The sequence below is a fragment of the Dermacentor andersoni genome, chromosome 5 (genome assembly GCF_023375885.2).
Source record: "Dermacentor andersoni chromosome 5, qqDerAnde1_hic_scaffold, whole genome shotgun sequence".
Taxonomy (NCBI): domain Eukaryota; kingdom Metazoa; phylum Arthropoda; class Arachnida; order Ixodida; family Ixodidae; genus Dermacentor; species Dermacentor andersoni.
The window spans coordinates 194,589,500-194,607,869 of record NC_092818.1 but is presented as its reverse complement, the minus strand read 5'-3'; the positions used below and the strand labels follow the sequence as shown (position 1 = coordinate 194,607,869).

The 18,370-nt window shown below is 45.8% G+C and overlaps 1 protein-coding gene across 1 annotated transcript in view; it reads left to right on the top strand.

Moving 5' to 3' along the window:
* Nucleotides 1-2,116: 2,116 nt before the first annotated feature.
* LOC126531785 (cytochrome P450 3A43-like) overlaps nt 2,117-18,370 on the top strand; it is a 101,029-nt gene continuing 84,775 nt past the window's right edge. The window contains exon 1 of the mRNA XM_050179512.3: nt 2,117-2,230. Within this exon, the coding sequence (XP_050035469.1) occupies nt 2,154-2,230 (77 nt within the window). The 5' untranslated portion in view covers nt 2,117-2,153. The remainder of the gene's footprint in view (nt 2,231-18,370) is intronic.

The following is an 18,370-nucleotide window of genomic DNA, read 5'->3' as shown; positions in this document are numbered from 1 at the left end:
AAAAGATGGCGGGCGCTTAAGCTTCGCCTTTAAGAGTGGAACGCGATAGCATTCAAAGATACCTGACTGCTTCTCAAGCTTCCCGGCAACTGGAGCGTATGTAACCGTAATCTTGGCCGGGAAACGCTGACCGCGAACGCTATGCATGAAGGCCGGCTTTCTGATAGAAACGCGGCCTCTTGCGTGGGCCGCGATGTGGCTGAGGCAAGCGCAATCTGGAGGTAATGCAAGAAACCTGGCGCGCCGCTCCGTGGCCCCCGAAATACTCACGCGCCAGCGCGTGCAAATGGCAGACGCCGCGGCAAGTCTATGAATGGTAGAAACGCCGGAAAAGGGGATTCCTTGAGTTTTCGCGTAACAGAATTATGTTTTCTCGTATAGTCAAATTACAATCCGATGCTATTATGTCTGTAGCTTGTGTGTAAGTCGTACTTTACGATTTTTTTGCGTACTTTAGCTTGAGAAATTTAATTAGCTCAGTAGCTTCCTTGCGCCACATGGAGGGCCTGGGTACGGGTAATTCGAAAATCTTTGCCGAAAGGACGTCCGACACCGGATTTTCTGTGACGCTACGACTACTACTCTACTACCTTCAAAACTGAAAATATATTAAGGACACAACTATGACATATAGAGGAGTATGAACTCCTTCGAGTATTCACAAAATATGAATGGAAAAACCACGCTTCTTATATTTCATTTTATTTCACTGACTTGCAAACTAGCTTTTCTGCAAACTCATTTCAATTAACTTTAAACTTCATGAGATCATTGCTTATGCATTTGGACATTTGAAATGGCATGGAAAGAAGCAATATTTATGCCCACTACACGCTTTTGCTTCGCTGCGTGCCGTCGTCAACCTGCAGGCTACCTGCACGTTTCTTTTTAACGCATGTTTTTATTCTCTGCTCTGTGTTAAGATTTTGAATAGTTTCTTTATTTTCCTGTTTACATGGATGAAGCTGGTGTGTTTTTATCATTTTAATTACTTTGCTTTATGTATTATTTACCTTTAGTCGCACGGTTATATACACATGCATATTTTTTTATACAGTTGTGAAATTGTTTACAAGATTCTGTATAATATGGTGAAATTGTTATGGCTCCTGAGCATTCCTTTCTTTTTTTCCTTCCTTTGTAAGCCATGTTCCGTAGATTAGATTCTCATTAACTGATGCTGCCCAGTCACGCACACGAGCCACGAGGCTTATGCGGACCGGAATTTGCTGATATCTTCATTTGTGGCAGAAATTAACAATATATTCTATTCTGTCCATTTAAAAACAACGAAATATTTACATGTAGGTTGTACCCGCCGCGGTTGCTCAGTGGCTATGTTGTAAGGCTTCTGCGCACGAGGTCGCGGGATCGAATCCCGGCCACGGCGGCCGCATTTCGATGGGGGCGAAATGCGAAAACACCCGTGTACTTAGATTCAGGTGCACGTTAAAGAACCCCAGGTGGTCGAAATTTCCGGAGTCCTCCACTACGGCGTGCCTCATCATCAGAAAGCGGTTTTGGCACGTAAAACCCCATAAATTATATTTTTAATGTAGGTTGTATCCAATATTTATTAGATTAAGCGATACCTTAGAAATAACCTACAACTTTTTTTATATAAGAAAGTAACTCGTGGCCGCGGCTTCGCTATCTCCTAACCTAGTCGAGGTTCCTGATTTTGCTTATCTTTCTTTTAGGCTCCCTCGTCTTGTTTCAAGTAACTGTCACACAATTTTTATCCTTCAAAACAGCCTTGTATTAGAAAGAGCGTCAAGTGAACGGTAACAATGGTCTTCGGAAACAGCGGAAGCGACGTTGCGTCACGTGCAAATATGTCTTCCGTGCAGAGCAACCTGACTCGTTGCTCTGCTACGTGCAACGTTGTCTATGCAAGGTGGGGGCCTTTTTATCAGTTACTTTAACTAGAACTCAGCGGATTCCACTTCGCGGCTAAGCATATATTTAATAAATGTATCAATAATAAAGAACAGCAGGCATTGAACTGTAAACGTGTCGAGCAGCGCTATCTGTCGCGTTATCACGGCGCCATTGTGTGGCGCAAGTTCTGACCCCCCGTGACGAAGTACGACGTTGGCGTAAATACTGGCGCTCATTATCGTCCATAGGACTCGCTTCTTCGCAGCCTAACCATGCTAGGCACGGTAGCGTTGGTCGTCTGGACAGTGGTCTCCTTGGGTGCCACTATCGGCATATTAAGCCTGCTGCGGTGAGTGTGATCGTTTGCAAGAGTGGTTTGGGGTGTGCGTGAGCGCGTAATAAATCGTACCGCCAATGTATATAATTATACATAAACATGCAACACGTTGCAAAAGTCGAACAGTAACGCAGGAGGACTATAATGCGGAGAGTCTGGGTTAACAGAGACGGAGCGGTGAAATCTTGCGTATAGTGCATATCCGCCTTAAAGATGCCGTGCGTAAAGAGAACTTAGAGCTGCTAACAAAGACGCTTTTTAACTCAAATAAGTGCGTTTGCAGTGCTGGTTACTTCGTAATTGTGAAGAATTGTAAATCTCGTTGTCCCGCATAGCATTTCCACCTTACTATAATGAGCTTTAAAAAGCAAGGACGCAATGGCAAACGCAGGTTTTGCATAACCACCTGATACAATGGACCTTTTTCTTTATTGACATGTTTGCATTTATGTACTGCGCTGCATATCTGCCCGACTAATGGTGGCACCGGTCATTCTTCAAATCAAGACGAAGTACTACCTGCACATGCTGGGGGTCGTCTCCTGTGTGTGGTCTCATCACGAGAGCGACGTCTATATTTTCCATGAGATAGTACATACAAACTGTGCTTGTATAGGCTGTTTCCAAAAACTTCTACGCCTCCATTAATTGGCCAAGCTGCATCGCAGGGAACCTAGATTTACAATTAGGAGGAAGAGAGATTGGTCACACACGCGGAAAATTCCATATCTACCGTCATAATCTGTCGTACTGATACGATGTCCAGCAAGAATTATGAATGATCTCCTTGAAACGGGATACTGACTGGTGCGACCAAGCTCGTTGCTTCTTACGCGCTTATTATTGGTCCTTTAGAACAATGGTTTGTGTCAACAAATCATCGAGCCTGATAGAAACATACGGTTGGTTGTTCACCTTGAACGTTGTTTCTTTAGGTATTCGTTCCAGTGATGCATGTTACCATTTAGCTTCTTTCTGAGCGCTGACAGAATTTTTAAGCATGAAATGCTTATAGCTGCCGTTGTCGGCGACCTTCAAGTGACCTTGAGCCAAAAGTTAGAGCCGCTATGCGGGCAAACTGCAAGAACAAAACGTCATCATCTGGGCCAGCAGTCAAAACTTAAGAAAATGCGGTCTCTGGCTCCCACTCCCTTGTACAGGACCGTAATACATACGCTAGTTATTGCCCAAACAAGCTTTAAAATATTGCCTCGGAGTTCTTCCTCATGTTTGTTCATAATTTTACACAAGCTATAACTTCTAGTACGCTGAAGTTTTATTTGTCATTTCCAATAGCGACGTTCAAAAGGCAGATACAGGGCACCATGCAATTGCCATCTTTTGGCGCTGAGACAGGTTTACCTATTCAACGCCGTCGGTCCCTGAGTTCCACGACTCGAGAGATGGCGCCGCGCTGCGTGGCCAAGCCGGCAGCGTCCGGCACGCTGCGCATGGCTGTTTGACCGAGGCGACACTTGCAATGACGTTCAGTTCAAAACAGGTTCGTGCGCTGGGGTGTGCTGGGGTGCGCCGCCGCGAACATATACTATACCCATTTCAAAATTATGGCTATCATCATCTCCGACCATTCTGCTTTGTCGGTAGCCATTTCGTGCTTACATCTGCTCCCGATTACGGGAGAGCCATAATTTTTGCATTTGCGCGCTCAACAAGACCGTTCGTTTCGGATACGGTTCACCTGTGGTGCATGCTCTTCTCTGTCAAGTAACGCGTTGCAGCTCATGAAATGAAAACACTGTGGTTGTCTGTTACCACAGTTTTCGGCGTTCTGAATGTGAATATAGGATGTCCCCTCAAGGACATCCTCCGTTGACCTGTCTGTTGCTGCGCGCGTAATGATGAATATCGTGATGACATCAACTGCCGTCGTGAAGTACTTATTGGTACGGTGCTGGTAACTTTTTTTGGCGTCTACGGTTCTTCTTCTTGCTTCTCCGTTCTTTAGTTCAGTAGGTGAAGTCTCTCGGATGATGCTTGGCAGTGATGATCAAACGCAGACAATAGGCGATGTCCACCAATTGTATAACGAATGTTTATAGCTAAACGTGTAAACATGTAAATACATTATGGATAATGCGAATGAATTACAACTTGAATAATACAGAAACAATGTCTCACTCTTTGATTGTCTCAATGACTGTGAGTACCCAGACTAATTTATATGTACATTGTACTGAGCCTCACTGACCTATCAGCAAAAGTGATTTCAGCTCAGTCTGAAGGGCAGGATATCGTCTGGGTTATAATGGTCAAACAGACAAAGAAAAAGGGCGGTGGGCCGTTGGCCCGTCCCACAAATACAATTACCAATAAGAGTTCAAGTTTTGGTAGGTAACAATCCAAAGGGACTGGCTTTCTCTTAAAAGTTAATATACTGGAAAACAAAACTGTCTTCCTTCTTTCTACAACTACGTTTCTCTTTCCTGTTTCTGCGTACTCAATGGCAGCCTCATTGAAAAGATATAGGCACGCTTAATTTATTCTCAGGCCATCTCAAACCTTGGCGGCGTCTCTAGCGAGCAAAGGACTCGGGAACCAATGCCACAACAGCGGGTACCGCAGTCACACTCAAGGTTTGTCTGCGTGGAAAAAGAATTACACGCAGAATCTCCTGTGGGAGTTACCTAAATGATGCGTAAGCATTTGCTACTAATCACCTGCTGTTTCGTCGTCGTATCCTGCTATGTTTGGCATAACTGTGAGAAACATCGCGAAAGAATCGTGAAATGGAGAAGCGCGATTGCTATACCAAAATGTTAACTCAGACCAGCATGGGATGACGAAGAAGAGGCGAGCAGTAGCAATGGTCCCTCATGTTATATGATGGTGCGTCTGGAAGATGCCGCTACTCCGTGGAAGTCGGGCACTGACCGAAGCGTGCTGCAGCACGTGACGTAATTGAACTGTTTCACATTTGGTAGACCTCGTACGTAGAGGTGGTCGATGACGCTGCCTCCTCTCGATGCGAGCCATTTATCAGCCGTGATAAACCGTACTACGGCGGCGGCTGCGTATGGCGTAGCCGCGCGAGCCCTGTCTTAAAGGCGATCTGCGATGGGGGAAAAGTTCGCCTAGTGCTGATAAATGGGGTGGAAAAGGCAGGGAGGTTAACCGGAGAAGATTCTGGTTTGCTACCCTGCACTGGGGGTAGGAAAGTGGAAGTGAAATATGGAAATAATAGCGGGAAAAAAGACAAGAAAAATAAATAGTGGTGGTTGGGAAAGTCCGTGAGAACGAGAGTCTAATAGGCCACTCGAACGCACAAATTTAAAGACTGTTTTCACTGTCTTGTCACGAGTGACTGCCTGTGTGCGCTGTATCGGGAACAATGACAAAGAACATGTTCGATAGTTTCCTCGTTGCCGCAGTGGTCGCACGCTGCACTACCATCTCTCTTGATGCGGAAAGCAAATGATTTTGTAAAAGCGACACCAAACCACAGTCGGTAAAGAATCGTTGCCTCGGGTCGGGATAGTCCAGGTGGAAGACGAAGTTGAAGACATGGGTCCAGTCGATGAAGCCATGTGTGCTGGAAACTAGGTGTGGTCCACAACGATCTTATGACGCCGTTTGCAAGCATTCGAAGTTTCGCTGCTGTATCTGTTCTTGACAGGAAATTGGTTTCTGCACGCAGTCTTCATGAGCAGATCGAGCAGCTTCATCGTGACGTTCGTTGCCCATTGCACCGCAGTGGCTAGGGAACCACTGAAATATACATGTCGTGTCCTTGTTCGATGAGGCACTGAAGGAGCTCTCGGATTTCTAGAACTATAGTTGTTCGTAGGGCCCACGGCGTAAGGCAGAAAGCAAGCTATGTGGAGCTGCCTTGGAGTCACTGAAGACACTCCATTTTTGAAGTGGTTGCTCTCGAATTGTACGAAGTGCACTGCGAAGAGCAGCTACCTTCGCGGCTGTTGATGTCGTCTGGTGTGATGTTTTGAACTTCAAGGTGGTGACTATCGCAGGAAACATCACTGATCCTGCAGAACCTTCCACGGTCGTTGAATCCCCATTGTAAAGATGGGTATGATTGTTGTTCTTTTCATACAGCAGCGAAAGTTGCTTGAGAGCTGATGATGACAGTTGCGCTCACAAAGTAAGCAATTACTAAATAGTAATCAGTTACTTTCACATTACGTTCCTCCCAATCTTGATTAACATTTCACAAATACAGTAATTAGAACGAGCTTACCTGCCTCTTTCAGTGCGTTCTCTGGAGCCCTTAACACGTTGCTTATCTTCCCTAACAATTGGGTTTCACAATTTTCGTTCGTAATTTACCCTTCCTTTTGAAGACTTCAGCAGCGACACTGAAAACTCGCTCGATGTGTGCACTGAAGAGCGTCGGGTGTTGCCGTAACGTACGAACACCGGACGGAGAACAAAGGTTTGTAACTATCCAATGACAATGCAGAAACAGAAGTCTAAATTCACTGAGAATGAGAGCTCAGATACAATGATGCACGTGCCGTACAGTACGCGAAACCATTTCTAAATGCATAATGCGGTGCCGACAATACAGGCCTGCGCAACCTGTACGAGGAAACACATGCTGCGCGCCGGGCCTTCCTGTCTGTACATGCGCCTCCGCGAGGCTGCTGTGTGGCACGACTGCTGGCATTTTCCTGTAGTTCCCGCGAAATTCAAGTGATCGAAGCTTAGGTGCTATAACGTAAAGCTATTACAAACTTCTCTATTCCAATTCGACAATCTGTCCATGATTAGTCAAAAAACTTTCGGGCCACTCCCACTTCGCCTGTCTCTCACGCGACGTCACGAAAACCGCGATAACGCCCCATCTGGTATGATGTGTGCATACTGATTATGCATGATTAGACCAAACGAAAGAAATAATTATTTTTCTTTCGTTTGGTCTAATCATGCGTTTATTTCTGATTCGATGCCTTTTTCCCGATAATACTCCGCCATTGATCAAACGTTTTCGGGCTGCGCCCATGCACTACGTCTGTCTGTCAAGCGACGTCACAAAGCCGCAAACACTCACCGCTTCAATGTGACGTGTACACCCGTGAGCATAAGTATACGGACTGCAGGGTCTCCGAAAAAACTAAATTTCTTTGCAATTAGCATGTATAAATTGATATTTACCACTAGAATGCAAAGCTCACAATGCCAAGTTTGGACTGCAGTCCTCAATTTCAAGTTGCATTCACAGGCTGAGGAAAAAATCGGCTTTATCGCGCAATCCCTGGTCCGTATACTTTTGCTCACGGGTGTACTCTTTAAATAGGCATTAATATGCCGAAAAAAACTAAATTTTTTTCTAAGTAGCCGGAGACTGCCCCGTTCCGGAAGGAATAGAATATGGCTGCCCGCCGATTGCTCTGGCATTAGATATTCGGAGCGGCCGGTGAGTATGGATTTATTTGCGTATAATAAACATTTTTTTCCGTAGCGGTATAACGTTACTGAGCCCTTTCGGCACGTATACGACGTCACTTTGCCAATTCTGCTGAGGATTCGTTCTCGCGGCATTTTTATCGTTCTGTTCCACGCCGCCGCGATTTTCGACCAGTCACCGCATTGCAAGCTAAGGGGAAGCGTATCAATCGCAGGCACCGGCAACACATCCGGTTATCTACCTTCACTGTGCTGGCTCGGCCCTATCGAACCCATCTCCATTTGAGGGTGCTGCTCGCCTCTTTTCAGCCAATCCTATAAGAAAATCTGCTCAATGTAGGCAATGCTATTCGCTTTGAAAATAAAGGAACTCCTATAAACGAGGAGCGCGTTTGATTGGGCTTTTCAAACAACGCTGCGGGTTACCGCCAGGTGCTTGCGTTGGTGGTTACGTAAATTTGAAGTCAGGAGATTGCAATAAAAACAGATTGGAATAGTTTTGCGTTATAGGGCCCCTTGTCTCGTCAATAATTCAACTGGTTACACGCAATGTGTTACCGAAAAGGTAATTGAATTAGAGTGAGTGTTATCGACCAGAAATATATTAATTATAAAGCTACCAAAATTGTAATTAATTACAAGTAGTGATTACATGTAGTTCTTTACGCATAAGCCTGGTTGGTGTAGCTTGATGTTCCCACTTCCGGCCATGGTTTCAGGTTTGATCTCCATACTGGCACCAAGTTCAGCTGCCAATTTTTACCCACTAACCCGCTATGGGTATTTTTTTTTTTGTAGCTTTGTGCTAGAAATTCAAGCGGACATCAGCTTGCCTTTTCATGAATACGTTATGTAGTCGCAGAACTCTTATTAAGCTTTCCTTTGCGTACCAAATACACGTGTTATCATCTTGTTGCAGCAAACGTTTCACGCTTAGTCACTAATACAACACGATATTGACACGTGTGCTTGTTTATCGGGTGACCGCGTTTCATCATCTAGCAAGTGTTGTCGCACAGCGCAGAACGCGCCTGCATGTATCGGGAGTTTCTGGAATGTTATCGATGGTTCTATCCGCTGTCTGTTGTCACCAAACCTTGTCTAATATCTGACTGCTGCATGCGCGATGCGAATGGTGTAGAACTTTCTGGAAGAAACTCGGGCACCAACGATTACTCTGGAACCTTCGATGACATGTATCAAAGCCAACGCGCTTGAACCGCTGATCAAAATTTCGGCGATCGGCGACCGTGTTCGCTGATTTCGCTGTGCATTGAGTGTACCTTGCTTTTGGGAACACAAGTTCGCCCAATAAAAAGCTAGTTCCGTCATTCACAGTTTTGCTGCTTTCCTCACCGTCGCTACCACGTGACAATATATTAACTTTCTTTTGTAAACGCACGTGTTGCCTTTGTAAACAAGGTGCAGAAAAAGGGAAATATGTGCTTAGAAGTAAATAAACTGTTGGTCCCTGGGAGTTCAACTTTCTACTCCTTCAACCGATGCAATAAAAGCAATAAAAAATAACGTAGCGTTTAAAAACGTTTAGCCAAATCACGTAACCGTAACATAGTTAAGCCTATGTGATGTACAAATACGTGAGTCAATCACATAAATATATTTATAGGTGAGGTAATAGCTACACTAGCAATAAAATGTCACGCACATGCGAAATCAACCAATGTAACGGGCGCCCCTACCAAAAATGGCAAACGTAAATTTCTACTGCATATCTTATTGACCGAGAATAAAGACGGGGACAGCGGACGAGAACGCAAAAATGACACGGGCGGTCAAAAAAAAAATACCGCCCGTGTCGTTTTTGAGTTCTCTTCCGCTGTCTCCGCCTTTATTTGCGGTGGATATGATATGCAGTAAACATGTTCTTATGGGTGGGCAGCGCAACCCGGACGAAAGACAAGAGGAAGTACACGATACGAGCGCAGACTAACAACTGGTTTATTTTTCAAACAAGGGAATAAAATATACAGAAAATGCAAACACGTGTGAAGTGACGCTTACAAAAGTCAAAGGGTGTTAGCCTATCTTACCACTCAAAAACTCAGTTTCTTTATCCTGCAGAGTGATAGAAGTCTGGCTGACGCATGCACCTGAGTTTACATGCATGAAGTAGGATTCCACAATCTCGGGGTTGATTTGATTCATATTGTTATACAATATTTCCGTTCGTTCAAGCATCGGTTTGCATAAGCAATCTCTACAATGCGCGGCCAGATTAGAACCTGTTGCATTCCTGATCGCACCTTGGTGCTCCCTAAGGCGGATGTTAAGGCAGCGTCCCGTCTGCCCAAAGTACTTTTTCCTGCACGAAAGTGGAATTACGTAGACCACTCCCACCGAGCATGCCACAAGCTGCCCCAAGTCTTTGACGCGGCACACAGTCTTGGACGCCTGTTTAGGTCTATTGACAAGATTGCAAATCTTGTTTAACGAATTCTTTGCTGAAAAGATGAATTGAACGCCATATTTCATGGCTGTCTTTTTTAACCCATGCCCCATCTGATGTACATAAGGGATGACTGCATACTTTATTACTTTTTCGACCTGTGTTTGGGGTGCTTCCCCTTTCCTTATTTTTTTCACTAGCCTTTCACATATTGACACGATAATAGCATTTCGAAAACCAGCCTTCTCTAGTCGATTGAGTTGTTGCGAAAAGCTCAGATTGGCGAGGTGGTGGCATGACTTTCTAAGTGCGGAACCTGAACACGTCATAGCAATTCCTCTTTTCATTAGTTTTGAGTGTGCCGACGCCTAGTTTAGAATTGGTTTGCTTGTCCTGGAGTTATATTGCCAACAAATATGTTGCGCTGTGACTCTTAACTGCGAATACAAAAACTGAATTTCATTATTAATCGGCAATTCATGAGTAAATCTGAGACCCATTCCTTCTTTATCAAAGGCTGCGAGAATAGCTCCAATGTTTTGAAACTATTGTGAGAGCGGACAACTACCAAGTAGTCATCAACAAACCTGAAGCACTTGATCAATGTTCCTGCCAAGGCGCTCTCGAGTGTCCGGTCAACAGTGCCGAGAAAGATCTCGCTAAGAATTGGCGCGACCTGAGAGCCAATGCAGACCCCCTGCTTCTAAATCATAATTTCATTATCCCAGATAACGAACGGGGAATTCAAATAAAAAACCAAGAGTTCGAGAAAAGACTGAACCGGGACGCCGCTCTCATTCCTAAACTTTAACTCGTCGTTTTCCATAATGCAATATTTGATCGTTTTGATCAGCTGATTTCTAGGAAGGGAATAATATAAATCTGTGACGTCGATGCTGAACGCTCTGCATGCTGGGATACACCCCTTCTTGTAAAAACCTAATGACATCTTCTGAGTTTTTTACTTTGAATGGGTCTTCTACCTGGAGCCCTGTTAAATTCTTCTGAAGATAACCAGGGACTACGTGTTGCCATGTGTTTCTCTCAGACGCAATTGTGCGTAAAGGTTGCTCGGGTTTATGTGTTTTTATCGTAAAGAAAACCTCGAGGTTCAACCCATGGCTTTTGTTCAGTGTACTAGATAGACGCTCAAGGTTCAATTCCAGCAACAATTTCTTTGCTTGATCTTTGACTTTCTTAGGTTCAACGTGTGCTTTCTTGAAGTTTTTTGTTAAAGCGGTTGAGGCTTTCTCAGAAAACTGCCCTTCCGTTAGGAGGACGAAGTACCCTTCTTTATCAGTGGTCAGTACTTTCACTTCGTTTTCTCTTAAAAATTGCACAAGCGGTTGAATTTTTCGCACTCTGCCATTCCGGTTTCCTTAAGATCTAACTAACACGTCAACGCAATCAGAAATGCACCTGAATTTTTCGTCTTGTCTTTCGTCCGGTTTGCGCTGCCCACACATAGGAACATGCTCAATCGCCAACTCGCCCAGCTTGATGTGTTAATGCAGTAAACACCAACTAGGCCAAACTGAAGTTCTTCTGAAGTAAATTTCTACAGACAGAGAAGGGATGAGCTAAATGGGAGATCAAGATATTTAAGCAACTTTATTTCCAGGCCAGTACATTAGTATGTTATAGTCTTCTATACCTTTATTTTAACCATAATAATGAATTAAACCTTAGTAACACGTCTGAACTAAAGCCAGCACGTGAGCGAGACTAGCGCACGTATTTAGAACACACTGTTAGAAATATGGGGCGAAATAGCTTAATATTTTCCACGAACACTCCGAAGGGATGCTTCGTGTAATCACATAACATCTCCACCGTAACACTACCTTCAGGATTATTACTCAATGATCTTGCATAGGGCACCCATTAGCATCAATTCCGCCATCACGATACATAGACTTATTTAGCTGAGGAATCAGTTAGAGAGGTTAGGAACACATGCCGCTTGTTACTTCATTTCTTTTATATACATGTATTAGCTAAGGAGTGGCGACAATCACTCAATCAGTAGTTATTAACAGGGAATGGATGAACAAAGAAAACGTTTATTGACTGAAAAAGCAGGCTAGGATTTTGTCCTTGCGCTACCGAGGTGGGTGGTCGTCTTAGTCCAAAAAAACCAAGGGTGCTTGCTGCCTGCTTCACCTGGTTGACGAGGGTTCTCTCAGCCTCCAGGCTCCCGCCGGTGAGCAGCTTCTCGCACTTTTCATCGAGATCGTCTTCAGTTTTTGTTGCTGGTTCCGTTGGTTATTCGCTAGCTTGCTTGAGTCCTGACTAGTTCTTGAGCTTCAGGCAAAAATGAAATAAAAAATAAAATGGTGGATGATACCACACGCGTGCAGCAATGTCACACTTAAGCACAAGATTAAAAATGTGCTGAAGTGGGCTGGTCGGTGCATTCTTAGAAAGTAATCGACCAGCGCTTCAGGCAAGACGAAATAAGGACGACAGGCACAACGCTTGAGGTTGAAAGGAAAACGAATCAAATTAAAATTTGAATGCACACACACTCAGTATCCTGTAAAAAAGGAATAAGTAAAAATGAAACACAACACAAAAATAAGTTTATTTCTTAGCCAACTTATAAATAATTTCATTTCTGTTTGCTATAATGTTGTTAGCAATTTCTACACGATTTATGTGGTCTCTATGGCGCACAAATTATTCTACTAGAAAAAAAATTGCCTGTTTGAATCTGCTGTACTAGCTACGGATATTTCTCTCGCACATCCCTGTAACACGCGGATGAACCATTTAAGTCGCACGCCGGGCTCGCATGCCTCTCAAAGTGCACCTCCCGAAAATGTGCGGGGGAAAACTTTTTGAATCATTGTCGCTGTTTTGTTGCAGAACAAAGAATGAAGTAATGCGCAACAACGTTGCCCTTTTGATAAATAAGGTAAATGAGGTAAAGGTCGTTGCTTGCATACGTTTATCGGAGTTCAGGATTCACAAGAGTACATACCATCATTGTTGTCATTGCTGCCCGCTCGAAGTCACCACCGCCTAAGCGAAGTGAATAATGGCGAGATAATTGGGAGCTCATTTGGCGGGATAAGACGGGACAATATACAGAGCACGCCTTCGGATATGCTTTGTTCTCTACAGGACGTGCCAATGACCGCAGATAAGATATACTATGTGACGTTGCTTGCTGTATGAATGAACATACTCAAGTACAATCGCGTACTGCCAGTATTACAGAATACTTCAAGCGTCAAGCTCATTGTCGTAACCAGCTCGTGTGGCATGTTGACCATAATATTGTTTTTCTGGGACATGGGCACTTAGTACAGCATAATAATAGCACTCGTCCTTCCTGTTGTCTGTGTTCTTCGTCCTCGTTTTGTTTGCATCCGAACGGTGTGCTTTAATCATGAATCAATACAACTAGTTCCTCCCCCCCCCCCCCCCAAACCAAGATCTTACTTGAATAAAAAACCATGCGCCCACGCTGAACAATTGTATAAAATTCTTGGTTCATATTTAAAATTTCTACAATGCTGCCCAACGCTAAAACGCCTTCACGTAACTTAGACACAAGATTTCCTGCGTAGCTATCTTGTATGTACGTGATTATTACTCTGCCAAGAACATAAGCAAGTAGACAAGAGAGAGAGCAAGAAGAGGAAAGGGGGCAGGGAGGTAAACCAGACATGCGTCCAATTTGCTACCCTGCCCTGGAGGTGAGAGAAAGGGGGCAGAGAAAGAGGAAGAGAGGGAGCACTGAGTGCATGTACGTGGGAGTATCCACAGGTACAATATAAGCGGTCTGTAAAACCGGTGCACTTCAAGTACTGCACTAGTGCACGAACCGCTTTTTGTGTCAGTGACGGGTATGGCCACGGTCGGAGTATCTTTATCTCAGAGAACGGTCTCGAGTCCAGTCGGTTTAAAGTTGTCTGCAGAGAGAGGCGTTGTACATTGTAGCGAACACAGGTGCGTAATAGGTGCTCGATTGTTTCCTCGCACATGCAGGAGTCGCACGTCGGGCTCTCGGCCATTACCATACGATAGGAGCAAGCATTCGCGAACGCCACTCCCAGCCACAAGCGGCCTAAAGCTGACATTGGATTGGATTGGGAAAACGTTTATTGAGCCTGCAGTAAAGCGCGCGCTTCGGACGTAGCCTACGTCGTCATCTTGGCGTGTGCTCTGCGAGGATTCACGCTCGCCGTTGCCGGCTCGCCAGGCTCCTGCTTAGCCAGCGCCTCGATGACCTGCTGGACGGCCTGGAGTTGTTTTTCTTGCTCGTCGCTCCGCGTTGCTTCCTCGAGCTGCGGTGGTATACGTCCTGAGTTATCTTCGCTTGGATGTTTGGAGCAATCCCATAGCATGTACTCAAATGTGGCCATCTCCCTGCAGCACGCTCTGCACTTGTCATCGGGGTGCGATTCTGGGTACATCCTATGCAATAGCGCCGGGCTTGGAAGCGTTCTCGTTTGTAGTTGCCTGAACAGCACGGCCTGCGACCTGTTCAGCCCTTTGCAGGGCGACGGGAGAAGTCTGCTGGCCAGCCGAAAGGCCTTGGTCAATTCGTTATAGCTGGTCATCCTGTCTTTGGCGCTGAACCACAGCGGGCGGCCGTTGCATTGGGCGCGGTCGGTTAGTCCTCGCGCTCGGGCGTGTACCGTTTCGTTTCGATTGGCATTCTTCTCCGACGCTTGACCTGCGTGCGCCAGGAACCACTTGATTCGAGTCCTCTTGTCGTGGTCTGCCTGTCGGAGCAGGATGCGTGCCGCCGTTGGGGCAATTCTTCCTTTGGCGTAGTTCCTCACCGCCTGTCTGGAGTCATTGAGGATCGTGTGGCATTCTCGGTCTACGATGGCCAGGGCGATGGCTATTTCTTCTGCTTCCTCCACTTGCTTGCTCTGTGCTGGCAGTCGCCCGCACGTTGCCTCCACAGTCGACCACCGCGATCACGAAGCCGTTGCGGCCGGCATATTCGGCTGCGTCCATGTATCTGGTGCCGGGGTCTTCCGCGTGCAGGTCCGTCAGTGCCTTGGCTCTAGCGCGTATTTTGCTTTCGTTGAATTTCCTCCTTCTGCCTCTTTCGTTTTCCTCCTTCATGCCTCCCTTCTTGGTGGTAACGCGCTTGAGCAGTCTGGTCGCGTTGGCCGCCTTTCCCGTGATGCGGGTGACGGTGTCTTCGTTCCTGCCGAGCGCTTCGATCGTCATGCCCAGGACTCGGATCTTGATAACCGTCGGTATTGTGTTACCATCCCTGGTGCGTACCTTGATCTTTTCGTGTTCCCTTTGCTTCTTGATTCTGTGCGTTTTGATCGGTTGGTAAAGCAGGAGCCCCGACTTACTTGGGGAGCAACGCAGTCCCGTACCTTCCAGGCTTTAGATTAACAAAGTGATCGGGGTAAACTTATTCATGCTAGAGATAAAAATATTGTACAGAACTCATCTACGATTAGATTTAGGTATGCAAATAGCATTCTTTTGAGGCGCAAATGAATTCGGAGAAATTTTGAAGGATTTTATTATTTTCGTTGACGAGCGCCGTGAACGAAATTACGCCCACATTTTTAGATGGTACTATTTTCGTATTCGGCCTACGAAAACGGTTAAATATAAGAAAAAATCACTTGACACTGTCAATAATGCTATTTGCATTAATATCTCAGAAATGTTAAAATAATCTCACTGATTTCATTACGCGCTCTCCCTATATTCCAGTTATACTTACCACATCACATGAAACACACTTTATCGCAAATTACGCCACCTCTTGACCTGCATTTCGCACCTTCGCAACGAGCTCAGCGGTGCTCTGGAATAGGGACGCTGACCACTCAAGACGACGGAGACTTCAGTAAAACAAGAAGACCTCTGTTAGCCTCTGAAAGCTGTAAATAGAGCAATAAAGTTTTTCCTTCCTTCCTTCCTTCGCAACGAGGATAACTGTGTAGGTCGTGTCCTTGTTTTGTTCTCTCAAGTGCATATTTTTTTAGTGGGAGAGAAAGGGGGGGGATATAAGGAAGGCAGGGATGTTAACCAGTCAAGAATCTGGTTGGCTACCTTACGCTGGGGGAAGGGAGAAGGGGAAGAGAGAGAAGGGAGAGAGGATATAGAGACATGCACAGACCGTCATTGAGTCAAAGCCACTCGTGCAAACCAGACGCTCTCAGAAAGCACAAAAGTGTCTTCACTGCCTTCTGAGCCGATGATCGGTGGGGGCGTTGCTCTACTACTGTCTGTTCACTCAGACGACGATCATCTAGTTTCCTCAATGCGTTGGACAGAGATTGTCTTTGCGCTTGAAATTGAGAACAGCGGCACAATAAGTGGTCAATCGTTGTGGTGTGAGCCTCTCCTCTTGTCCTTTGTGTTTTTGACTGGTTTTTTCGTTCAAGTATGTACCAACTGGGCCAGATTTCGACCCTTCTGAAGTGGTCAATGTTTCCTCGCATCCGCAAACATCACATGCAGGACTATCACCCATTCCAATTAGTGCTGAGTAAGCTTTCATGAATGCAACTCCCAGCCACAACCGACAAAGAGGGGACGCTTCGCGTCGGTGCAGTCCGATCGGCGGCCTGAGTTGCATTGAAGGGTGTAGTCTGTGCAGCCTAGTGCGCCTTGTATCTGCAGTATTCCATTCTGCTAAGGAGAGCGTGTGTGCTAGAATGCGAAGTTGTCTCGCAGCATCGGTGCTTCAGAGAGGAATGGGGATGCAGCGGTCTTCTTTGTTTGACGTCCGAGCTGCTTTATATCTGCGTCATCATTTCCAATGATACCGCATTGGCCTGATATCCATTGAAAAGAGATATCACAGCCTTTTTCTCTCAACTGGTACACAACTTCCACGATTTCGCACGTGAGCTGATCGTGAGTTCCATGTCGGTGAAACGACTGCACACATTGCAAGGCCGGCCTTGAATCGCAGAAGACTGCCCATTATCGAGGACTTTCAGCATTTATCACATGAAGCGCGTCGCGGAGAGCCGCGAGCTCTGCAGCTGTAGATGTAGTTATATGGGAAGTCTTGTACCACTGGGTTATTCCCATTATTAGTGTAACTACAGCACCACCGGAACTGGTTGTTGTAGTTGAGCCATCAGTCTAGACGTGTGTGCAGTCGCTGTATTTCTCGTACAAGAGGAGTAAAATAAGTTGCTTAGGTGCTGATTCTGACAAGTCCGACTTTTTCTGAAGTCCTGGGATTGTAAGGTTTACTTGAGTACGGCTCACACACCATGGAGGAATCGAAGGTCTCGCCATAGGTGCGTAACCTGACCTGGGAGAGGCGCGGTGGGCGAAGACAGTCGCACTGAATGTCGTGCAGGGCCTTTCTACTGGGAGACTTGCGAGGCGGTGGGTGAAGGGTCTTGTGTGCACACGCATTGTTTCAATGGCAATGTGCGTTCTAATAGTGTATTCTTGAACGGCTGCAATAACTTCAATCGTTGACGCACTCCGCGGCTTGGATGTTTTGGATTGTATTCAGGTTAGTTCTGCAGGTGCTGGAGATGACTGGTAGGCTGTACAGCAGGTATACAAAAAAGAGGACCCTGCACAGTTGCAGCATAGATTGTATTGACACACCCCAGGTCTTTCCTGATTTCAGTGAGAGCTCCTGCAATTACCCTCCGTGATGCTGCAGTGGCTGTGGCGTTTTGCGCTACTGAGCGCAAGGTCGCAGGTTCGATTCACAGCTGTGGCGGCCGCATTTCAGTGGGAGCTAACTGTAAAAAACGCTCGTTTAACGTGCTTAGTGTGCACGGTAAAGAACCCCAGCTGGCCAAAGTTATATTCCCGAGCCACTACGAGGTCCACTGCGCTCCACTACGGTGTCGCTCATAGCCCCAGTGTTGCTTTGGGACGGTAAACCCAATCAATTATTCAACCAATCAATTCTTTGACGCACTCTTAGCGTTCAGCGAGCTAAGTTCTGTTTTTCAATGCCATGCGAAGTTCCTCTAACAGGGACATTCAGATAGCGTGTTGCTTCCGGCGCTTTTTCTCTACCGCAGCTGTGGTCTATGTGTTGCGTGTTAGTCAGGGATCACAATTAGTCTGCTCTCTTTGATGCTCACGCGTATGTGCCACCTGCAACCACACGCAACCGCCACTTGTTCTTTTTCGTTCGCTTTGCGGCTCATTTTCTGGTCGAGCTGATACATAGCAGAGCACACGAATCAATTATATGGGCCACAGACAACTCACCGCGAATTTTCATTCGGTTAGCCTTTCTGTTTAAAAGTATCGCAGCCCATGAATTGCGCTTCGCAGAAGCATTGGCGGCATCATGAGTAGGCTTCATCAGGACGTTTTCATGGAAGCACCCGCACAAATGTTGGACAAATTGTTTTACATGGCAACGCATGTCTGTGTGC